General features: G+C 35.3%; 1 protein-coding gene across 1 annotated transcript in view; it reads left to right on the top strand.

Moving 5' to 3' along the window:
• The window catches only part of Pde3a (phosphodiesterase 3A), a 312546-nt gene extending 294958 nt beyond the window's left edge, over window positions 1–17588 (top strand). The window contains exons 12-17 of the mRNA XM_013360177.4: window positions 1073–1186; window positions 1320–1519; window positions 3286–3489; window positions 4170–4325; window positions 6101–6359; window positions 13523–17588. Coding sequence (XP_013215631.3) covers window positions 1073–1186; window positions 1320–1519; window positions 3286–3489; window positions 4170–4325; window positions 6101–6359; window positions 13523–13764 — 1175 coding nt within the window. The 3' untranslated portion in view covers window positions 13765–17588. The remainder of the gene's footprint in view (window positions 1–1072; window positions 1187–1319; window positions 1520–3285; window positions 3490–4169; window positions 4326–6100; window positions 6360–13522) is intronic.
• Window positions 17589–25964: the final 8376 nt, after the last annotated feature.

Raw genomic sequence — 25964 nt, 5'->3', positions numbered from 1 at the left:
CATCTGATAGGATGGTAGCTTACTGTGTATTGGCATGTTAACACATAGTCCCTTCTGTGATTCTCAGAATTGTATGATGAAATTGGCACTATTATCCCCACAGTTTTTAAGAAAAGAAAATGAGATCTTTAAAATCTATCTTGTTTTCATGATAAGAAAAATGAGTTTTGAGTAACTTACCCCATATAATGTGGGTAATAAATATCAGAGCTGAAGACAAATCCATATCTGTCCAAAATCCAGAAAATTCTAGTATGATCAACTCTGCATGGCATAGGTACAGACATAAACTGATAGTAATTGTCTTATCTGTAAGTTATCTATAAATGTAATGGGCTTGTATCATTGAAGATAATCTATGTTCAGGTATATGGGCTCTAATCTTAATAAAACTGCTCTTGGATGACTTTTCAGTACCACTGTTCACATCCAGCAGTGACACAAGGGCACAGGTTTTGTTCTTTCCTTCTTGGGAGTCTGGGGAGGCCATCTCTAGTAAAGCTCTCCTGAAGAGATCTTCTCAAGCCCAAACCCAGGCCCCTGGATTTAATTTCTGGGGTGTTTACCTATGATTTAGCAGTATGTCATCACTTTAAGACAGATACCTCAGTGTTGCCAGAGATATAGGAAAACAATGGGAACCCTCATTCTATTCACAGATTACATCTGGGTTTCCATTTGTCAGAGATGAATTGTAATGTGATCTGCTTAAAGTCTATCAAGGCTCTTTCTTTTGCTCTGACTCTCTGCTTGGCCTCACACAGAGGATGAAAAGAAAACACTACAGATGTTTTGTGTAGTAAGTTTCGTGTAGTAGGTTTCTGATAGACTCTAGATACAAATTTTTCCATTTTGAATATCATGCGTACTGGAGGCAATGAGTATTGTTTTTTTCTTATTAGAAAGCATACCGGGGAGTAGTAGAAGAGTAATCAAAAAGATTTGAGAGAGTATAGCAGGCATTCACTGGGGTGTTAAGCGAGGACAAAGCTGTTTATCCAGTAGATGGCACTCTTAGTCCTTGGTCCCCAAAGTTCACCAGTGGATGACAGTTCCTTTGCATTGGTTACAGATCACAACAGAGTCCATGCCACTGATGTGTTACATGCTGTTTGGTATCTTACTACCCAACCTATTCCAGGCCTCTCAACTGTGATTAATGATCACGGATCAGCAAGTGATTCAGGTATGTATCCAGCACCTCTGCGCTCCCTTGTGCCAGATAGGAACACATGGTTTTATGATAAGGAAGTCAAAACAAATATTCTCAGTTTCATAGGTTTTTAAAATTTCTATTACTTTAATTTTTCTCTTCTCAGATTCTGACAGTGGATTTACACATGGACATATGGGATATGTATTTTCAAAAATGTATAATGTGCCAGATGATAAGTATGGATGTCTGTCGGGGAATATTCCTGCCTTAGAGCTCATGGCTCTTTATGTTGCTGCAGCCATGCACGATTACGATCACCCGGGAAGGACTAATGCTTTCCTGGTGGCCACTAGTGCCCCTCAGGTAAATCTTTAGATTTTGATTAGGAGAGCTCATCCAGTGTAGAGATTTCTCTGAAGAAAATTAATTTTATACATTTGGCTTATACCAAGTAAACATAATCAAATTATACTTATTCATAGGATAAAATTCTTAAAGATCATACTGATTTTGAAAAAAAAATCATTGTTCCAAAATATTCATACACACACACACACACAAAATCATTGTTTGTTCCAAAGTCTTCATGGTGGTACACAACTTTATTAGGCATAAGAATCCTTTCTAGTTTTCTTCTGAAGAAGAAAAATCTAGTTGAATCCATGCTAATGAACCTCTTCAACAACAACAAAAGGCAACCTATGCAAATGCCCCTTTCTGAAAAGATGAGAGAAACCAAATCTTCTTGAACTTTTAAGAATGTAAGGCCTCTTTGTATACAAATCTTAGTCCTTGGAAATATATTCATGATAACAACTGTGAACTCTTAAGGCCTATCAACTGGCTGGTAGGAATTTAATATCAGTTTATTCCATTTGTTTGAAGGATTTTTTTTTTTTACCTAAGCATAGATTGCAAAAATGAATAGCATTAGAAAGTCATCTTGGTGTGTTTAAGTTTGAGTCAAAAATTAATCACTAAATATCTAAGCATCTTCACTTATCCAATTAAGCCCAATCATTTTCCCCTCTATTTATAAACAGTTGACTCAAGTTACCAAACATCCTGAGACCCTCTGTGCCTCCAAGAGGAGCTAGAGGCCAGTCTAATCCTGTGTTTCCTTGTTTGCCTTTTGTCTTTTATCTGACTCTCATCCATTTCCCCAATAGTTTTTCTGGACTATTCCATGATTTTTCTTGAATATACAAGAACAACCATGTTTCCCCCCTACCCAACTACCTACTTTATCTTCTTTCCGCATACCCTTCATACACCAGAATTAGTTTCCCTAAAGATGGGGAAATCCTCTTGCCAGCATAGTTTACTCTTCAGATTTTCCTACAGGTCTGTCTTACTCACCTTCACCTGGATATTTATGTGCTTAGCCTTTCCCAGTCCTGTATCTTTTCTTCCCTTTGTACACTGTCTCTCACACTAGTGTTCAAGCATTTTTTTTAAGGCAACTTCTCTTTTTTCTTACAACTTCTCATTATTAGAGATTTCCAAAACAAGCAGATGTATATTTATATCTTTAATTACTAGATATTTCCCATGGCTGATTATGGGTAAAAATGTTTTGGGTTGAGGCATCCCTGGAATTTCATTCCTCTTCACTAGTTGCATATGTTTAAGAGGAAGTAATTCTGTTGCCTAATACAGAAAGTGACCGAGTTACCTTATAGGGATAATTGGTATATGTATATATCTGTATGTGTACAAAGATACGTGTCTGTTTAAACTTACAAATATATGTATATAATAAATTCCTGTGCCCTGCAAAGAAATCTAAAACAACAACAACAACAACAAAAAAAAACATTTTAAGGAATGCTGACTCTATTAAGATAGGCTACTACCCCTCACTTGTGATTATTTGGGCAAAAGTTTCAAGGAAAAGAACTTAACATGACTGAAAAGCATATTTAACCAAGAAAAGGAATCAACAGTCAAGATTATCAAATGATTCTTAATAACCAGCACTCAAAACACATTTTTTTTTGCTTTTCCATGAAAAACAAACAAAAAAAGAAGCTATTTCAGAAGCATCGCATATTCTCCTTTATTTTTGTGATTCTTTTTTAAACTTACCCACTGATCTCTTGAACTCTTACTCTCCCACTCTTGCACAGGCGGTGCTATACAATGATCGTTCAGTTCTGGAGAATCATCATGCAGCTGCAGCTTGGAATCTTTTCATGTCCCGACCAGAGTATAACTTTCTAGTTAACCTTGACCATGTAGAATTCAAGCACTTCCGTTTCCTTGTCATCGAAGCAATTTTAGCCACTGACCTGAAGAAACACTTTGACTTTGTAGCCAAATTTAATGCAAAGGTAACTACATTTGTATCGGTCTTCATTTTATGGCCATAGGGAAAGATGTCATAGAAACAAACTGTTGAACAAAACTCCTTCAATTCTTATGTATCAACTGGGAAAATGAAATCCAGTAACATTTTTACCACAGCAGAAATAGAAGGTAGTAGTCTGAATCTAGCTATCTTGGGAGTTAAGTCTCTATGTGATGTATTATACTTTGTTCTACAGAGAAATAATACATTAGAAGTGTGATTTTTGTTTAACTTGCTCTTCTGTCTATGATATAATTACATATGAATTATATGGTAGCAACATAGGCCAAAAACTTGACACAAAAGATGTCATGCAAATATAAATGCCTAAATATTACTTAAAGATAATTTTTTTAATCATTTGTAACTATAATATTTTACTGGCAATAAATATGCTGATTTTAAATAGCACTTATTATCAATTTCATTGTTCATTATTTTACTTTTTTGATTAACTATTTTACTATTTCTGGAAGCCATTGTCTTATTCTTGAGCTATATCTCCATTCCCAATAACATTATTTAAAAAAATCTAAGTTCCTAATTATTTGGTATTCTGATCTCTACATAGTAGAAAGATATGTGTATTCTATTGCTTTTTTTCCTCCTGTTCAATTTTTTCTTTGCTTGAGGTAAATCATTTTAACTGTATCCTTTAAACAGGTGAATGATGATGTTGGAATAGATTGGACTAATGAAAATGATCGTCTGTTGGTTTGTCAAATGTGTATAAAGTTGGCCGATATTAATGGACCAGCCAAATGTAAAGAACTCCATCTTCAATGGACAGAGGGTATTGTCAATGAATTTTATGAACAGGTAACTACTTGAACCATTTCATCTATCCAAACCTACACTTTTAGGCTGCTTGTTCATTCACCAAAGCTTCTGAAAGGCTGCTAGGAAGTATGATCACTCTCTTTTATATCATGCTTTTATTAAAAACAAACAAACAAACAAAAACCTGCCCTGTTTTAAATAGCAGTTTAAAACTGACACATAAAAAAGACTAAACTATACCCATAGAATTCTAAATCAAAGTTATTTATGGCGTTTGGGGAAAAGATGTTGAAATAATTGAATTACCTCGTAAACATTAGAAAGACCCTTGAAATACTGTTTTTCAGTAGATTTAGTATAATAAAAAGCTAGTTTAAGTTTAAATGGAGGAATATATAATACATTAAGTTCATTTACTTTTACAATATAGTTAATAACAACAGTGCATAAAAGCTAAAATATTGGCATTCTGTTTGATATAACAAGGAGAGTTAATAGACTACCAGAAAAGACCCCATAATAACATAAGTGCGGTGCAATACTGCCCAGGTTACCCTGCGTTGACCAGATTAAGCTTAAAGCTTTCTGTCCATTGTTGTGGATTTCTCACTTAAGAAAATGTGGAGGTGAGGGATCATGGGTGAAGGACAGGAACCAGTGACATGAAATAGCATGAACAGAGAAGCAACAGAGGAAATGGAGTGATTGTCTTCAGATGTCTTAAAAGCTCTGTACAAATATAGGAGTAGATTTATCATAATGTTGGTGTCAAGATTAAAAATGGTAAATTATAAAAAGTACTCAATATAAATCCGATTCATAAGAAAGGTCCAATACCTCTCTGCTGCCTTAAATGTGTATTAACCAGTCTGTAAAAGTTTCAGGAGACATAGCTTAGATCCGTGTCAAAGAGAAAATTATAATACTAAAGATATCCCATCATAGGGTGAGGTACCTTATAATAAATATCTGTCATTGGATATGTTTAAACAGGGATTAGAATGAACTTTGGGTATTATGGGTATTATTCATATACAGAATACAATGGTTCATTTTTTAACAAATGTATGTTGCCTTTTCTGGGATTAGGATTATTTCTTGATCATGAAATATTGAAATGCACAAAAGTGTGAAGGAAAAGGAAAATCCACTTATAATAGTTGTACTATTTAGGCATAATCTTTATTGATATTTTGATATATTTCCTTCCTTAAGTTTTCTAGGTAACCTGTTGTTAAAGATCTGTTATTGTTTTCCAAGAAGATCTAAAGTTGTTCAAAACAAAACACATATACTTTACTACTATTAAACATAAAATAAATAAGAAAACATAATCACAGAAGATGTCATTCAAACAAAATCTAGGGTAAAGTAGCAACTTGAATTGAGCAATAAATTATTTTAAGCTTTCTGGTAGCCAAGGCAAAAAGAAAAAACATGATAGATTATATTTGTTAGAGTAACATTCCCAGCATTGCATTTTAAGATGCATTTGTATTCTCCTACAAAGGACCCTGACTAGTGTGATAAGAAATATTATCTACTGAGATATTAAGCCACTTCTTGCATTTTCTTCATGATAAAGCTCAACATCACAAAATTAGTTAATGGAAGCAACAAAGAATTGCTCTCTGAATCTTAGAGATTTGGGTAGAATCTCTGAGCCATCAAGTAAAGTCAGTTGAGCATGAATATCCATGCTCTTACATATCTATACATTTTAGATGACAAGGGAATGTTGACTTTTTTTGGTATCTTAGACTCTTCTCATTCACCTTTCTAGCTAACTATTCATGCTAACTCCCTGTTCCTAGGGTGATGAGGAAGCCAGCCTTGGGCTGCCCATAAGCCCCTTCATGGATCGGTCAGCTCCTCAATTGGCCAATCTTCAGGAATCCTTCATCTCTCACATTGTGGGTCCTCTGTGCAATTCCTATGACTCAGCTGGACTCATGCCAGGAAAATGGGTGGAAGATAGTGATGAGTCAGGAGACACTGATGACCCAGAAGATGAGGAGGAGGAAGCAGCAGCAACAAATGAAGAAGAAACCTGTGAAAATAATGAATCTCCAAGTAAGTTACAAAATCCAGCTCCAATATGTTTTTCCTAGGATTATTTTCTTACTGAGGTTCAGATGAATTTTATGCTTCACAAAAATTACATGTTTTGAGGCCAGAGATTATCTGCTGGATTTGATAATGGACAGCTCCCTTCAGGGTTGTATATATTGCACAAAGATATATTCTCTGTCATGAAGTTAAATAAAATTCAGAATTGAAGCCTTTGCTTCGGGATATCTTAATGGTTTGGAAATGAATTGCATTTCTGTTACTATGGAGACCAACCACAAGGTTTTCTGGGCTTGGTCAAGGGAAAGTTCTGTGAAAAGGTAAGAGATAGCATTCCTTCCTTCATTCAGCAAATACAGAGCTTGCACTCTGTGCCAGTCATTCTTCCAGGTACTGAAGTTAGAGCTACGCAAATCCTTGCTTTGTAGACTTGCACTCTAGTGGGGTCATCAGACATTAACAACACAGATCATTACATTTGTAGTATGTTAGGTACTAATAGATACTAGAGGGGAAAAATGGGAACATATGAAATATTGTGGAGAAAGTTTATTTTTCTAAAATTGTAGATAGCCAGGGAAGGGGAAATATGAGTAAGAGAGAGAATTTTTAAAAAAGAAAAAGAAGACCTAAAAGAAGTAAAGGAATAATTCATGGGGATATATATGAAAAGAAGGATTTCAAGCAAAGGAGAAAGTAACATGTGCAAAGCTCTTGAGGTGGGATTGGCTGAGGTGGTCAAGAACCTTCAGGAGACTAGAAAGTCAGAGGCAGCCAGAAGCCACATAGTATAAGAATTGAAGGTAAGTCTCTGTAGGTTACCATAAGGATTCTGGTGTTTATGCCAAGATGTGAATCATCAGTGACTTTGACAAAAGTTTTTGTGGACTCAACTTACATTTTAACCAGATTGCATCAGCTACCATGTTTGGAATACTCTTTTAGGTTGAGGTGGGAGAAGTAGAGGTAGGTATTGTTTAGAGGACATTGTAGTTTCCTGAGTGGGGTGTCTATGACTTTGGACCAGGTGAGTGGCAATGACAATGAAAATAAGTTACAGCTCTACTTGGCTTGGGGTGCATCATGCAACCAGTCTAATCCACTTCAATTAAATGAATATTAAAAAATTATTTATTTCTCTTATTTCTCTTGCCATGAGACAAAAAGTAGTGACTGATAGCATAATTAGTAAAACTCATGAGCTTTAAAATGCCAGCGTGCAGATACTGCCCCTGCTTTCAGGAGAACCAAGTGTTTTTCTGTTGACCTGCCCAGGTGAACAAAGTGCAACTTTAATATTTTTCAAAGACATGATTAAAATATTACCAATGAAAAACATCCTGATTATTTCTCCCCTATTTTTATCATAGCCAGGATAATGCCTGCCTTAGTTCATCTCAACCATCTAGTAAGGAGCCTCTGTATGTTGTAAAGATTAATTTTCCCTCTTGTATATAAGCCCTTGTTGACAGCACACCCAGCATAGGTGAAGAGGTCATTATCAATTTAGAAGAGAGGCAAATTTGGCTTTGGGCCAGATTATTGTCTGTCCTATCCTATCTGTTAATTTCTGTACAGAATGGAGTGTAAAAGAAAAAAGTTGTTTCTATAAAACAACAAAAGTTGTATTCTGTAAAAGTTATTATATTTCTGTAATGCTTATAAAAAGATTTCCATCAGAAATTTTGTGTTGGCTTTGGGATTCAGAGCCCAGAGGCAAGACTTTGAATTCATGAGTTATTTATTCATTTATTTAATAACCATGTGTTAGTTTTCTCTTCAAAAACCAAGTAGCTTGCTGTATCATTAAGGATAAGACAGTTTTTCCACTGAATGACATTGGAAGGTGTTTGTCAGCTTAGCCTCTGGAAGAGCTTTTCTCCCATGGGCCCTGACTGGTTGCTGTTTGAACTCAGATACACTAAAAACAAAAAAACAATCCAGGGATCTGGAATGCAAGGACCCAGACAAGGACATGATATAAGAGACTCAACTGATCAACCTAGGTTTTGGTAGCAAGTGCTGAAATGAAATGTTTCCTTCCATTTTGTCTGTCGGGCTGGGGCTGGTTGACCATTCTGGCATTCAAATTCTGATATGTCAGTGTTCTGACCTTATAATTGTTATCAAATTCACTAAAGCAGCAATGAGAATTATGTGGATTCTGTAATGCCTTTCAGAATTTAACTGGAACCTTTCATTAAAATTTAAAACACACCACCCAGTGAAGCGGCAATGAAGCTTTCAAAATACTATCTTTAAAGTATTCCTCACAGCCAAAAAAAAAAAAAAAGGTAAATGTTGAGCTGTGAGCATTTCTAAATATTGACCACATAGAGTAATGGAATTTCAATTAGCTACCTCATTTTAAATATAGCTAAACTAAGGTTCTGAAATTTAAGCAGTATCTCCAGGTTATAGAACAGGAGGAAGAATCCAGTTTTTCACACTTTTAGCTCCGTTGCTTTGGGCTCTTAGTAATTTTAATTTCACCATTCATGTTGGCTGAAATAGTTACTTTAATTTGGCCTGACTTAGATTTCAGAAAAGAACTAACTTAATGTGCATTGATAACTTCTGCAATTTGCAAAACTTGGAGATCTCCCAGGAAACACAGAATAAAATGTTTCAGTATGGTGTCCTAGGGAATGAAGGCTTTTACCCCACCTCATAATTAAATCTGAAAGATTCCTACAGCGAACTAAGAGGTTTCTAATGAAGTACTAAGCTGCATTTAGAATTTAAGCAATGAAAGGCTCTTTGTTCTCATTTCAAAAGGTTCCAGTGCTGAACAATTTGGCTCCCAATATAGGCATGTTTTAGACCACCTGCAGATTCTAATCTACGCACATTTATTTGGTACAAACTTTCTTCTACGTCACCTTATTCAGTATAATCCCAGAGAGGTTTATTCCTAATGTTTAACAGCATTAATAAGAGAACAGCTGCTCTCATGGGGACTGCCCCAAAAGGAAAAGGAGAAGAATTGAGCTTTTGTTAGTTTCTTCCCCATAAGTGTGTACAACTTTAAGATGGAGTGATCACCTTGAGCAATAGCATGTTTCCTATAACAGTGATTCAAAACTGACCTTTAGCCAATGGTCATCTGTCACTCCTTTGATTCAAAGGATTAAGTAAAAAAGCATGTCAATATTTTAAAATTTCTCAATAGAAGCTAATTTGTGCTGAAATGCAATAAAATCAAAGTAGAAATAGGTGAGTAGATGGCTCTGATAGAATTATTTTCTAAATTTGCTTTTAAAACTTGGATGTATGAATATTTTTTATTGACCTTGATAGAAAATTTTTTTAAAAAAATTGTCATTAAAGAAATGAGGATATGCAATGAAGTGTGTATATATTTTAGGTTTTTTTTTTAATACTGTCCTCGTTAGGAACATTTCAGATGAAGAAATGGATATATGAGATCATTCCCCAAAGCCCCATGCAGTGCTGCTGCCCCTTCTTCATCCAGTGTGGTGAATTTTCATGATTTCCTTCCAGCTGAGGTGCCCTGTCTTTTAAAAAGAAAAAGAAAAAAGATCTCTATCTATTGTCCCACAGGTTTTGTCTTTTGCAGTAGTTTGATATATTAAAGAAAAATAACACACAACCTTTTTTAAATGGCAAGGAAAGCATTATTCAGGATAGTTGCAATTGGAGTCTAGACTATTGCAGTAAAGGAGAAAAACAGAACTGCTCTGAAACAAAAAAGCAGGAGAGTTTTTAAATACTGACTGTAGCTAGTTAAACTGAGAGGCCTTGCTGGGAGTTGGGTGATGTGATGAGGCCTTCTGTGTGCATTAATTGGTGCATATTGAAGGTAGGCTCCTGCCGTCCTAGGACTTTCTTCTCCTTCCCTTCCCAATTTCTTTCTCTCTTCCCTCTTTCTCTCTCTGGTTTCTTTTGTTTCCCTTTTCCCCTTTCTTCTCCCTCCTTCCTTCTTTCTCTCTCATTTTAAAAATTCTATAGTAAGAATATTTAATATTAGATCTACTTAAAATAATAAGTGTGAAGTTGCTAGACATCTGGTGTATTTATAGTCATCAATATTGTACTGGCATTATCTTTCTTGATTACCATGCAAAGGAATGTGTCCCAGGTCCCTGATAGCAACATTCCTGGATTGTAAAACTGGCTACAGGCTGGGAGGAGATTCATCTAAATTGCACAGGGACAAAGAAAGTTTACTGTCTAAAGTAAATGCTCTAAAAAGAGGGAAATTGGGGCGGGGCGGGGAGGGGGTGATGACGAAAATGACTCTGTATACTTTTTTTCCCTATAGACAGGGGAAAAAAACTTTCTAAAATTTAGTCAAGCTGAGAGCAATAGCACTGCAGTATTGGCCACATGCGTATGTCTGTCTGAAGCTGCACAGGTATTCCTTCAGTTTCTGCCTTCTTGCCTTCTCTCTTAGAGTATGAGATGTTTTAAGGCAAGCTGTAAGCCTAATTGATCTTTGTTTCAGCAACATCCAGAGAAGTGTTTGTCACTTAGTCAATACAAGTTTGATTGATAGGTCCATGTCATGAATAAATGTTAAACATATAAATAAATATTTGAAAATTCTTGGTCATAATTCTTCTGTATTCATTTTCCCTAGGACTTATTCAACTTAATGATTTTTATGTGTCTGTATGGTTCAAAAGAAATTCCCTTTTCTATACTGTGTTTTAAAAGTTGATCTTATTATCTTTTAAATGCAAAAAAATTCTGTTAGGTATTTTATAAAACTGTTAAAAATCACTAGCACTTCCACAAAAATGTTGGTAGGTGCCCTCCAAGAGGTCTAGATTCTTTGACACATCCCATAGCAATTGGCTTTGGTTTTGTTTCTGTTATTAATATCTGCCCCCTCCCCCCACCTGGGCTTTTTTCTGCTTTCGAGGATCTGCTTGGTAAACCATAACTATTTTACTAAGTAGACCCAGATACCCCTTTTGATCATGCACTATTACTAGTTTAATGTGGTCTCAATTAGATCAGAATTTCCTGTGGACTCGTATCATTGTTATTCTTACCTCTCATCCGCACTTCATCATTTACCTGCAACAATGGAATGTAAGTAAGAAAGTGAATGTAAGCAAGAAAGTATCTTACTGGATACTTGGTAAAGTCTGAGGCTTGCTTTGTACACAAAAGAGGAGAAAAGAGCTGCTAAGCTGGGCAAGTTTATAGTCTAATGGTAGGATCTTTGTCTAAATTCTAAATTCTTGGCCTAAGTCTAAAAATGTCGCTCAGAGGAAGGTACCAAGAATTATATTCCAGTTGCTTAGCAGGGAGGTCTGTTCTTTCCTAAAGTGCAGAGCCTCTGCCTACTCTACCTCTCTCACTGGGCTCTCCCAGACACCTCATGTTCTCTGGGTCCTATTCACACTCCTCAGACCTGCTCCTCATCTAATGTATGTCTTACCACCATCTTCTTACCTGCTCAGCCCAGAAAGCTCAAGGTTATATTGACTCCTCTCTCTCCTTCATTCCCTACCTCTTAATTGGTTCCCAAGTCCTGTTGATTCTACCTAAGAAATATATATCATAATACTTACCATCATTTCCATTACCCTGTCCTGGTCCAAGCCACCATCATCCTGCTGTCTCCTCCCACATGGATCACCTTTCAAAGACTTGGTAAGATTTGAAAAAGATGTACCTACTCATTCACCCCATCTTCCCAGTGGAGCAGGCTCCTTGTTGACATATATTGTGTAGGTTAAGTCTCCCTTACCTAAAATACTTGGGTCCAGACTTCTTCAGATAAATTATTTATTGATTAAATGCTGAGCGTTGTCATATAAGGTCTGTATAGGTCTGAGCAAGGCTCCATCAAAGCATCTATAATCTAGAAGATGATCTGATACCTAAAATATATGAGAACAAGGTATGTTCTTTAAGGAGGGACATTATTCAAGACTCTTTTTGTTATAAATTACTAATTTCCCATTGAATGAGTATATCCTGAAAGGGAAAAATATTGGTTTCATGTAAGTAGAATGTAGGCCACTAGCAGTATTTACTTACTTTTACTCCTGTCTGCCTCACCTTCCCATTAATTTGTTATTTTAACTTTGCTTTTTTCATAAAGTAAAGCCAGCTCTATAGCCAGCTATAAATTATAGCCAGCTCTAAACTATAACCAGTTCTAAGTTCATATCATTCCAGATATAGAAACAGAGGAGAATAGATTCCAACCCCCATCTTCCAACTCCACATTCATTCTGCATCACTAGAAAAACTCCTGGGGAAGGAATCTGATTGGCCTGACTTGGATCACATGCCGACCCATTAGCCAATCACTGTGACACAGCTCATGCTGTCAGGAGGTAGTTGGGGAACTAGTCTTTGACACCTTTTCTAGAACTGCATAATTGAAGGAAGGGAGGTGACTTCTTCTCTAATAATTTTGAATATGCAGATACCATTAAAAGAGATAATAATAACAAAGAGGGAAAAAAAGAAATAATGTCTACTCTAGAAAGTATGTATGGAAGAACATGAAAATTTTAAGAGGAGAAAAGAAATTATTTCTTAGAAGTGGAATCCAGTGAAACCTAACTAGAGGTTATTTTGATGAGTGAATATGAATGTTTAGTGATTAAGACAAGCATTTCAGAAGGAGGAGCAGTACCAGCTTCCAAGTGGAAAAGTCCAGGGTATGTAAAGAAAACAGATCAGTCAAGCATAGACAGAGGTCAGGCTGTAGAACAGGAAGACCATAAAACTGAGTTTGTACCAGCTTGTGGAAGAACTTAGAATGGAGTTTGAAATTCGTTTTTTTAGTTCACACAAAGCAGAAGTCTGACATCAAAAGCATTTTAAAGGAGATTAGCTTTGTAGACTTATTTGAGAGTTGAATTCTTTGACAAAAGAAGACCTAACAAGCAATTCCAGTGGTCCAGGTGAGAAGTTTTGAAAGTCTGTCATAGGAGTAATACTAAGACACCAGCAGAACTCTGTGTAGACATTACCCAGTACTGGATACTGTGCACAGTTATTTCTCAGTGATGTTTTAATAGTTATTTAGTTATTATCATTTTCCCTTATTTCCTTATTCTTGAAAGCTCCATATGAATCCATTTGGTTCTTAAATCCTATTAATAATATGCAAAGAAATAACTTCTACGTGTTCAGCACATGAATAAGTCATCTAATTTTATGGCCTTTTTTAGGAAAGAAAACTTTTAAGAGGAAGAAAATCTACTGCCAAATAACTCAGCACCTCCTACAGAACCACAAGATGTGGAAGAAAGTCATTGAAGATGAGCAGCGGTTGGTGGGCACAGAAAACCAGTCCCTGGACCAGGCTCCTCAGCAGTACTCCTCAGAGCAGATCCAGGCCATCAAGGAAGAAGAGGAGGAGAAAGGGAAACCAAGAGTAGAGGAGAGCCTGGCCCCAGAGCCGAACCTGTGACCATGAACAGAACAAGCTGTGTTTCCAAACTAAATTTGTCACAGACTTTTTTCAAGCCAGCACAACACTTAGACACAACACTGTAGAAATATGAGAAGATGGGCAAATGGCTATTGCATTTTGGGATTCTTCGCATTCTATGTGTTTATTTTTACAGTGAGGTACCTTGTCGAAAAACTCTTGCTCAGAGAAGCTTTCACATTTGCAACACCAGCTTCGACAGATTTTTTTTTTTTAAGGAGGATATATATATATATATATATATATATGTGTGTGTGTGTATATAAGGTCCCACGTAGATACATGTACAAACCTTCACACCCATGTGCGTATACACACAAACACACTGAAAGCCAGGATCTCTGGCTCCACAATTAAGTAACATTCATATTAAGAAACATAGTGGTCACTGTGATATAATAAATCATAAAGGAAAACAAATCACAAGGGAAATGGTGCAGCTTAGCAACGATGTGGTGCAGCAAATGTAGGTTACCAACTAAGCAGCTTTAGCTCTTCATACTGAGGGATGAAAGTTCCAGAGCATTATTTGGATTCTGATACATCCTGCCAACACCGTGTGTGTGTGTGTGTGTGTGTGTGTGTGTGTGTGTGTGTGTGTGTGTGTGTGTGAGAGAGAGAGAGAGAGAGAGAGAGAGAGAGATTGTGTATTAGTTGAAAGAGTGCCTGTATACATGTGTGTGCGTATGTAAAAGACTTTTGTGGGTTTAGTAGTTTGTAGAATAGCTGTAGCAGATGTCTCAGTACATGTGAACAAGAGAAGGAAGTTCACTCTGGAGTGTCTTTGAAAGGCAGTCATTCCAAATGCCCTCCTCCAATTTAGCTTTAATAAAGGCCTCTTGGCAGATGGAGGGCATTCATGGGCCATTTGATTGATACTACTGCTATACACCACTTGGAGGCGCTGTACCACCAGCCTCAAACCTGGAAGACAGAGGCATTTTCCAGTCTACTAGCCTAATGAATGTATAGGAGCCGTTTGTGAGTGTGGGCACTCACAGAAGATCAAAACACCATTTAAGGGAATGGCATTCTTTATACATAAACACCTAAAAGGAACTGGAGTCAGGTGGTTTCATCAGGTGAGAGTTCTAAAAGGATGCCAGAGAAGGCCTGGGAAATTATATTTAACAAAGATCTCCTGTGCCTCCTTAATTTGCTGCAAAATGTGTAGTCAAAAACGAAAAGACAAATGGAAACCCACTGTGGGTTATATAGTAAGAGATGAGGGATAAGATGGCAACCTAGGGTTTGGGCGTTGACATAAAGAAAACCTGATCTTGGCAACTTTTAGAGGTTGACTTTGGGGTTGAAGGTCAGGCTGTACCCCCTGTTGTGGTATTTCTAATGCTGTGCCATGGGGTAGTTTCCATCTCAGTCTGGCACATTGTCATGCTTTTTGGCAGGGAAGATAACTGAGGGATTGTTTAGGGACTGGGCTGTTATTGAAAGTCTTTTTTTTTTTTTTTTTTGGTTTGTTTATCTACACTTGTTTATGCTGTGAGCCAAACCTCTATTTAAAAAGTTGATACTCACTTTCAATATTTTATTTCATATTATTATATATGTCATGAATAGTTATCATGATGTAAATATGAAGATTTTTGTTTGTTTGTTTCTGTAGATACTAAACACTTTTTTAAAGAAAAGAAAGGGAAAAGGGAAACATTTTTATAAAGTTATATTTTAATCACCATTTTTATACATTGTAGCTATCTCCAGGTCCAGTAAGAGGGTGTAGTTCATTGGCATAGAGGTCTGTGGACAACTGCTCATCTACCTATTCTAACTTAAAAGATAACCGGATAGTTATTTTTGCCAATTAAATGAGGATGCTGTAAAGAATTTTTTTTTTCCCAGTAGTAACTCTTGCTAACTGAATGCTAACTAATTTTGGGTTTTTGCCTCCCAGATGAAAGACTTTTTAAACCAATATCAAATTGTTGTAATTGGTGTCCATTTCTCTCCAATGTCTTTGGGACTACAACTCTTAGTTCTGTATACACACTTGCTTGTCACCTAACAATCTCAGCTTCCAAGAAAACCTAGATTGTGATTTCTACTTTTAACTTTTCCTGAAGTCAGAAAGGAGTGTTTACATGAAAAATCCCTTTGTTTCTCATGACTGGATAGTGTATTCTTTCCTTCCAAAGCATGACTTTATAATAATTCATGGAACTTTTTTCAAATTAGGTAAAGACAAGGCAAATTTTTCTATTAAGTAGGGAAATGTAAAGATGATCAAATGGATGCAAACAATACCTAAATAATTAGTATATATTTCAATTTGTATTTCTGAGTTAACACCAGGTCATCATTATTTAGCATTTGCTGAGTTCCCATTTTCTTAGAATTGCCTGTGTTTCTCTATGTTTGCAAAATGTACTGTGAGTCAAAAACATTTCTCCAATAAAGTTAACAGTTACCCTTACAAATAAGAAAGAAAAAGGAATTTATAATCACATACTCTTTGCATCTGTGTACTTAGAATTAATCTTTTGTCTTTCTCCATATGACTATATATCTCTAAAATGAATAGAAATAGAGGAAAAACCAGGTGTGGAGTGAGTCGGGTGGCAGAGCCACTGTGAGAGTCCCTTCTGTGTGTAGGGAGTATTATTCTGCAAAGCCTTCTGCTTAGAAGCCAGCCTGGCTGGCACCATGGAGTTCTCAGCCAACTGCCTGGATTTTTTTTTTGTTGTTTTAAGGTACATGATATAATCGGAATAATAATGACCAAATCAATTGGACCCTCTTATTCCAGAATCATGTTCATCAATCCAGGCAGTTTAGTAACTTTTTCTTAAAAAATAAATTACCATTATATGTAAGCTAGAAGTCAATTGAAATAAAGGAATGGAGATCCACCAGGTGTGTGACTTTCATACACACCTGGTGCATCTTAAAAGATGCACCTAGGGACATAACCAGATATTTTCTGCTTGTGATGTTTTCCCCCTCCTTGGTGACAGCAATATTACTGTGTTCACTTCCAGATCCAGAGCTTACTTCCTGTGGTGCCAATGTCTTTGTTGCAATTTACTACATTTTTATATGAGCCTACTTTTTAGGTGCCATATTAGATAAACTCAGGTCTTTCAAATGAAGGAACTTCCAGCCCACTTAGGGAGAAGGATCGTTGTATAGATAGCCATAAAATCAATATTAGGGAAAATTGGAACAGGTGGTTCTCTGTCAAGAAAAAGTCCAGGTATATTCTCTCTGTTATCAATGTTATTTTAAGCATGCTAATAGATTGTCTTTCTAGTGATATAGCTAAGCCATACTTTTGAATATTATTTCCTTGGTGAAAACACCACTTTTGCTTTCTTCGTTATCTGTAATTTTTTTTTTTTGGTCATTTTATAAGACCTGGTTTTGTTCTCAATGAAGGATGAAGACATTAGCTCTGTACAGAAATATGTCTATATTGGTCTTCATCTGACATGTGAAAGAATTTCCTCATATTTTAAAAAGTATCCACTTTCTAAAAAACATACTGAATTTTGTCTGTTCCATTTTAGTTGGATTCCAGAACAAACCCTAACCATTGCAATCCCAGTATAAGAAAAGGAATTGAGTATCATGCAGATGTTCATTAGATGTATGTAGACTATTAATTTGTGACTTCCCCATGTCCCTTGCCTTTCTTTCCCCAGAGAACTTTCTTGAAGGTAAAAACTGTGCAAAAGGCATGAGACTCAGGCCTATTCTTTGTTTAAATGATGGAAAAGTATAAATTATTTTCTAAGTAATAAAATATGAAAATTATCATTGTAAATAAAGTCTAAAGTTTGAAATGACTGCTTTCTAAAATGAAATATTTGTTTGATAAACAATTTCCGACTAATGAGAAATAAATAATCCAGAAATCCTCATATTCTATTTCGGGAGGTATTCTTGGTGCTTCCAAGGGATCACTTCTATCCTCATTACTTACGATATTTCTAGAATAATATTGAAAACTATAATAAAAGTCTTACTGTCCTTCTCTTCCTTCCTAACCCTCATTCCCATTTAATTCCTTCCCCAGTTTCTATGCCAGTTTTAAATAAACTGCGTTTTCAAACTGGCAGAAGTTTCCAATAAGGTCTGTAAACTTTCATAGTCTAGAGTAAATCAAGATTTTCCTTATTCTACAGATCTGTCAGCTAATATGTATAGAAAAAAAATCCAAATTTGCAAATAGCTCAAATCCAGATTATTAAAAGCCAAATATATCTATTTTGAAGCCAAACTGAACTTCTATCATCTCTGCTAATAAGCAATGAAATATTTTAAGACCACTGGAGTCATGATCTCTCTCATGATTTCCACACGAAGTAAAATGATGAATTTGCTGATATGATCATTTCATTAAAAAAAAAAACTAAGCAAATTCAAATTAAAATTAGGAAACCCATTAACCACTTTAGGTGACGAGCATTCCAAAATTAATTTTTCTTAGAATTTCTAATCGAGGGGAAATACTAGTTTGGGGTTGTATATTCAGATTATGTAAATTTGTTTTAGAAAATATTCAAATTCTTATAGGAAATTCAGTTGGAAATAAGCTAAACTATTGTCACCTAACAATCTCAGCTTCCAAGAAAACCTTGATTGTGATTTCTACTTTTAACTTTTCCTGAAGTCAGAAAGGAGTGTTTACATGAAAAATCAAGTTAACTAAATTAACTAAATTGCTAACTATGACTTACATAACTTAAATCAAGTTTTGTGTAAGTATTAGTATGTTTTATACCAATGAACCATTATCAGAAAAAGAGAATATCTTTTTTCTCTATATCGTGCACCATGGATGTTGGGCAATTTGTGCTATTACCTAACATATTGTATCTGTTTAAACACTATTTACTTTTACCTTATGGTGCTTTTTGCCTTACCTGAATTGATCTTTATGTTCACATTAGAAAATTCTATAGCATGATAACAATGGTGATATAAAAGATGGGAGCTTTTGTATGTGTGCTTCTGTGTTAAGTATGTTTGAAGACATAAAAATGAAGATTGCAGCTTTATTGACTTGGTGAAACTCAATAGGCTTATTCAAGAATATTGATACAATATAACATCTTAATGTGCATAAGACCAAAATATATATGGAACCATGTATAGAAGGAAAACAAAATTGTCTTTAACTCATGCTTAAAGATCCGAAAAGAATCCAAACTTCCTATCTAAAGATAGCCAGTTCTTCTCCATATCATGTTTAAGGTTGATTACCTTGATATATATTGTTCTCTCTGGATTTCTGCTTCCTTGAAGAGGGGAGCAGACAAGAAAAGCCAAACCTTCTCCTTCTAGAAATGTTGGTCAGGTCCATGTTTGAACACCTTTCCTTATTGCTTCACTTCAAGAAGTGGTTCTTTAATCATGAAAGTAATTCAATCAAAATACATTGCTTCAAAAAGAGTAATATCAAATCTTCATATGTAAATGCTATCAAGAATATTTAAATTTGTTTTCTTGAATCAAAACTATTTTAAATGTTTTTATTAAACTTACTAAGTAATGTTCCATGGTAATAGAATGCTGAATATTTTAACATAACCAGAACTATTAATGAGAAAACTTGAAAAGATTCAATTATATTTCCAATGTCCTCATACTTCATGAAGAAAAATGAAGGTACCATAAATACATAAGGTAGATTAAAATGTATTTCCCCCAGAAATTTAAATATTCAAACTATAGTCTGAGCTCTTCTGAGATATTCCAAAATGAAAGAATGTCTTACCCAGTAATTTATCATGGCTTAGTTTGCTATAAAATAAGTGGTCTATTACTATAGTTTTTAGAGTAAATTCTAACATAGTTAAAAACCCAAATACTGCCAGGCACAGTGGCACACTCCTGTAATCCCAGCGGCTCAGGAGGCTGAGACAGGAGGATCACAGGTTCAAAGCCTTAGCAACAGTGAGGCACTAGGGATGTGGGCTCAGTGGTCAAGTGCCCCTGAGTTCAATTCCTGGTACCAAAACCAAAACAAAACCAAAACAAAACAAAACCCAAATACTTAAGTACTAGGAAAGATTAAACATTATTTATCTTGACTTTCAACAGATGAAGCATTGACTTGTAGATTATCCATATCTACTACATTCATCTGCCAAGCATGGTAGGTTGGAATTGGAAATCCATTAATAGAAAAATAATTTAAAAAAAGTTTTTTAAAGCTTTACATTTTCAGTGTCATTGAGAGTATCTCTTTCAAATGAAACCAAACACAGCAGGGAATTCTTCCTTCTCAAAAAAGGCAAATACAAATGAGCAACAACAAAACAAGAAAAAAAAACTAGTTAAATTTATAGAGAAAAAGTATGACTTTGTGTCACTTTTACTTCTCTTAGCTCAATATTAATAAAGAGAAATGATTAGAAATTCTCCTGTGCCATAATAAAGAATGCTTTTTATGTTATGTTCTAAGTCACCCCACCAGGTTTCATTGTAAAGTCCATGATACTTAGCACAAAAAAAAAAAGTTGAGGATTGTATGTGAACATCACATAAAATTCAAAGCACATCCCAGGCACCCTTCTGTCATCATTACAAACCAATTTAGCTATGACCTAATGGATCCATATTCCAGCCCTGATTTCATTTGTTACAATGCTCACATATACATGTTTCTGAATGCTGAATGTGAATTAGCCCTTAGAGCTTAGAAACTGCTGCTTAAATATCTCTTAAAGAGAAGAAATTTTAGTCTAGTAAGTTTTACACCCTGAATAGTAGCAAACTAGTCAGATGTTTAATGTGAAATTTAAAATAATTGTTTAAAGATGTTCTCTTTGTATATATAACTGTTGGTTGGTAGAACTTCCCTAGTCACCTCACTTTTAAATTTTTTCAACTGATTATTTCTATGACTTAAAAACCACATATTACACTACATATTTCATTTAAGCTATTTAAAAGCATAACCCAAGTACTATAGTATTGGTATTCTTCAGTAATAACCCTAATAATATCTATACATTACTTGTGGTGGGGGTTTTAATGGCTTGACTTTTAATATATATTTGTTTGTTAGATTAAAAATCACTAATTTGTACACCCTAAAATATTTGCATGGCATTTTTGGTATATTATGTTTGCTTAACTGTTTTAGTTTTCGTGTATGAGTGTCAATTTATATCCTAATATATTCTCACGTAAGAATGCATACCATTTTTACTTTAACAAGGACAATTTGCTAGTTGACAAGCACTGGAAATAAATATTATGGAACCCTCACACACCCCGACGTTTCTTTCTAGAGATTTTTATAATGCAAATCACAGAATGAAAATCGGTGCTTTTATAAATATTCTGGATCTCTAAAAGCATAAACCAAGTTTTTTATGATGATATTAGGATATGTAACCAGAAGAACTTTAATCTGAGTCTAATGTTTTTGGTTTTGATTGGTCTAATTGATTTGGTTTTTGGTGTGAAAATCTCTTCTGATTCCTGATAGAGCAGTTGTTTTGATCAATCATTACCTCTTTCCAATAAAAACCTGTTATTGATAGTTCTTATTAGTATATCTCAAATATTTGACCTTTTAGAATATTTTTTAAGCCTGAGAGAATGGGGTTAAACTAATTTAGTGTTCCTAAGAGCAATATTTTCAAAGGACCACCAACCAAAGTGGCACCATAAGGGATATCATTTGTACAAGACAATTTTTAACAAGGTGATTCTTACCACTTTCAACAAACCTGAATTTGTTCATTAGTTAATAACTTTGCCAAATTTATTAGAAACACAAGAGTGAGACATTGGAACTTGATCATTTTGCAATTGAAATAAATTTTGTTCTTTCATCTGTACTTTGCACTTAATATATGTAGCAATATTTAGTGTCACCCAATTACAAGTATTTGTTAAGTGACATAGTTTATGGCTGATAAATGTTTTGTAAAAAAAAAAAGTAGAATCTGTACAGAAAAAAAAACTTAGATAAATTGTATTTATTTTTATTACTTTTTAGCTTAGACACTATACTTTTTGCCAGAATTACTGGAAGTGCCTCTTGGTTTTATATATATATATACAGTGCATATATATTCAAAATTATTGAAATTGTGTCATAAATGATCAATGTGGTTGTTACAATGTGAAGGTAATGTATAATATAAAAATAATTCTGTGGTACCATGTTTGATGTAGTTATTTTTGCAACCTATAGTCTCTGATCTTCTGTAAGTATGTTGTCCTCCCATGTCAAGTACAAGGCTTAGCACCCAATCCACTCCCTAGTGAGACATCCATTGGCCTTCCTATAGACTCTAAGGACCCTCAAGAACCTTGTATTCCTTTAGTAACATCTTCTCCCTATCACTTATAAATTCTTAGCCACATTATTTAAAATCTAACTTTCTGCTACATGCGTTAACTTTTCTTTAATTAAATAGCCTCAAACCAAGATACCCACATTTCTGGCATGCAGTTTCAGAATCCCATAAAATAGTGTTGCCATTTATCCTATAAATTCTATAATCCTGTAAATATTATGGATGCCAACACATGGAACATTTGAATTACACAGACTCAGTTATTTTTGTTCTGCATCTTTGAAAATAGAATAGTTTAATGATTCAAAACACTCAAGACAATTTCAACGAACTTATGTGTAGTCCTCAAACAAAATGCAAACCACGATTTCTACCCAAGGAATTCATTCTTTAATCTACACATTGATTTTCCCATAACTAGAAAAATAAAACTCCAAGCTCTAAGCCTGTTCATTTTAAATTTCCCTTAACACTCACCTAAAACTACCCTCCCTTCAAAAGGAACAAGATATTTAATAAGAAGATAAGTTATGTAGAATGAGATGGAGTGACGCTGGGTAAGTCTGATGGATCCTGAGATCCATGGCCAAGGAAAGCAATGACTTTAGCCACTACCTGAAATAAGAAGCTTCAGGGATCAGATTCGTGTGTCCTGGTCACACCAATTCACACTTAATGCAGCTCAGCAGATCATCCCACACCTGCTCACCATGTGAGGAGGAGGTTGGAATATGGGGATGAAAACCTGACCAATGAAAAGATTAGAAATGTTGTTTTAAATAACTAGAAAACCTTCTGCTTGTTGGAAGGAATGTAAGCAACAGTTGCTTATTTTTGTCTGGAGCTATTTCACGTCCTGAACCTTCTTTCTGGCATCATCACTGGCTTAAAGAGGAGCTCCAGGCCCACTTCTACTCAAATCTGTCAGATTCAAAGTCCTGTTGTCCTCCTCGGGCTCTCTGGAGTCTTCTGGGCAACTGAAATGAGACAGAGCTGGGTTGTGGCTGTGGGTAGAGCTAGTTTGCTTCACACTTCCGTTAGCACTTAGGGTGGAATAGCTGTCAGTTTGGGTAGCTTTTTCCCTGTCAGATGTCAGAGATGAATTCATTGAAGCCTTAGTCTCTAGTCTTTGTGGATATTGATGTAGACAAAGATGATAGTTTCACTTTCGATGTCTGCTATAATAAGTTGCAACAAATTTGAAGACTTGATGCAGATTTATCAGCTTTGTGCATCAGAAACCCAGAGGCACTTTGGTCGAGTTCTCTGCATTGGCATTCTCACAAGAACAAGAGCAAGGTATTTGCCAGCCATCCTCAAGGGTGCAGGGCGGGGATCCACTACCAAGCTCATTCAGGTTCTTGCAAAACCATTCCTTGCAGCTATAGAAATGAGTTCCTTTGTTCTGGCTGGCTGTCACTTGGAACCTTGCATAACTCCTTAAAGCCACCAGCCTTCCCTCTGACATTGCTCCTCTCACCATCACACCAGCAAAGCCCAGGTGTCCTGTCCTTTTCAGACGTTCTCTTCCAAGGTATCCTTTTTGCTTCCTGCTGCTTTGAAGGGTTCATGTGATTATTTGGGGGCCCTAATAATCTGGGAGTTTCTCCTTAGGTTTGTAACCTGAATTAACATGAAAATCTGTCTGGAAATGTAACTTAATTTATTTATAGTTCCCATGAACTAGGATATGAATATCTTTGGAAACTATGATTTTATCTTCCACAAATCAAGAAAAGAATGAAGAATACAATAAAGGTATAGAAAGAATAAGGGCCACATAATCATTTCCTCATGCCCAGCATGAAGGTAGCAGTCCAAGTACAAAAGCCAGCACTGGCAATGGGAAAAGCAGAGGACTCCATTTAAAGAGTTTGTAACAAGCCTTTGAAAATTGAGTCTGTATACTCACTATAACCCCTGTGAAACTGGGGCCTGATCTGATCTGATACAATATAGGCTCTTCACCATCCACCAACATAGGTTGCTATTTGTCCCATGGCCAGAATATGTGGGTAATGGGATTAAGGGGTGGGAATAGAAATGATTTCCCTTACTATTTTAGCTACTAACCAACTTATTTTGTTCCCTATCTCTGAAACTCGGCTTTGCTTATTTAGAGGAAATCGTTGCCAAGTGAGAGGTGATTTTACCATAGTATACACTGGTCCCATTGCCCTGGAATTGAAACCTCTTGAGTCATTGTGTCCTCTCATATTACTGAACCATCAGGAGAGAAAAAAAAAGATTGATCCCAATTTATCAAGCTGAAATATGATTTCTGATATAAAATCTTGGCCAGAAAGACTGTGTTTGTAACAGAGAGAATTCTCTGTGGAGCCTTCGACATTGAATAGTAAATGAAATGAGAAACTAAATCCACCCAATACAAACAGGAACACTAAGGAATTTGACCTGAAGGATGAGATTTTGGATCATTGCACCAGTAAAAAAAAAAAAAAAAAAAAAAAAAACCTCAACCAAGTGATGTACTGAGGACAAAGAAAATATGGAAAACAGAAGTTCTATCACTTTTAATTTTTAGCCAATTATAGAAATGGATTGAAAATTCATCCTTGAAAATTTTTATATATCTACCTACCTTTCTACTACTTATTTAAAACTCAATTATGAGAATTTTTAGATATATTCAAAGTAGTAAATAGTATAGTGACCACTATGTACCTGTTACTCAGCTCCAACAATTGATATTTGATTAATCTGTTCTATCTATAACCCCAAACATCTAGCTCTTCTCCTCCAAATTCAAAGATATCCTATGCAATATATCTTTTTACTTATAAATGTTTTGTCTAAATTAAAAGTACTTATCTTTAATTCCCCCAAATAGCTAATATTCACACAGTCTTCACATTTTTGAGTTTATAAATCTTTCAAGAAGATTATGGAATCTTCTTGTTATGCAGTATTTACTTTTGAATAGGGGTACAAACATACATTATAATTAGTTGATTCATTTCTTAAATAGTAATATACAATTTATCCCCCAAGTCCCCCTAACCCCTGCCTTGCACTTCTTGGTTGGGGAAAAAACAAAATAAAACTACGTTGGCTGTCCCAATGACATCCCCCGATTTAGATTTTGCTGATTGTGTTTTTTTCATATTCTTTTTCCTCCTCTCCTTATTTAGACCCAGTCTGTGGCTAGATAAGATTTGTGTTTGGGAATAAGAAAGAAGACTCTTTCAAGGGTGATGATTTAAGCTTGTAAGTTCCATCCAGATGTTCAAAATGGCTGTTTCTTCATGTGTGTGTGATATTATTAGTTGATGATGATCATTATCTAGATTCATTAAATTGTTAGGAATTCATTAGGTTTGAAATGTGTGATATTCTAATTTCTTCATCCCTTTTTATTTTTGTATTACTTACATAGGAATTTTTCCATTTTAATAACTAATAAACACATGGAATAGGAAAGGCTGTACAAATGCACAATTGTCCTCTGTGTACCAACAATTTTAAAAGTATTAAATGTTATTTAGAGTCACACAAAGGTGAACATATGATGTTTTTAAGGTGCTATTCCAAATTCATGAATTAAAAAATTTTATGTGTTTCAGCCATTGCAATTATTATTCTTTTTTCATTCTCAGTTTTTCCTTTGTTTGGCTAGCAGAAGCTTGTTCAAGTGGATCCTAAGTTCTATTGGCACAATCTACTCTTCAAGATCTTCTAGGACAAGATGATCCAGACTCATCTTATAACCCTAGACCTGGGATCAGTCAATGTCAAGGAGCTATGGTTCCTTTGTGGTTTTTTTTTATAGACCCCAATTAAATGCTAATTAGTTAGTCACTGTTTCTAGATCTTTTCAATGGAGAGAGATGGAGGCATGGGCACACGTGTGTGTGTGTGTGTGTGTGTGTGTGTGTGTGT

This window comes from Ictidomys tridecemlineatus, chromosome 6, assembly GCF_052094955.1.
Source record: "Ictidomys tridecemlineatus isolate mIctTri1 chromosome 6, mIctTri1.hap1, whole genome shotgun sequence".
Taxonomy (NCBI): domain Eukaryota; kingdom Metazoa; phylum Chordata; class Mammalia; order Rodentia; family Sciuridae; genus Ictidomys; species Ictidomys tridecemlineatus.
This window is presented reverse-complemented; position numbering and strand designations above follow the sequence as displayed.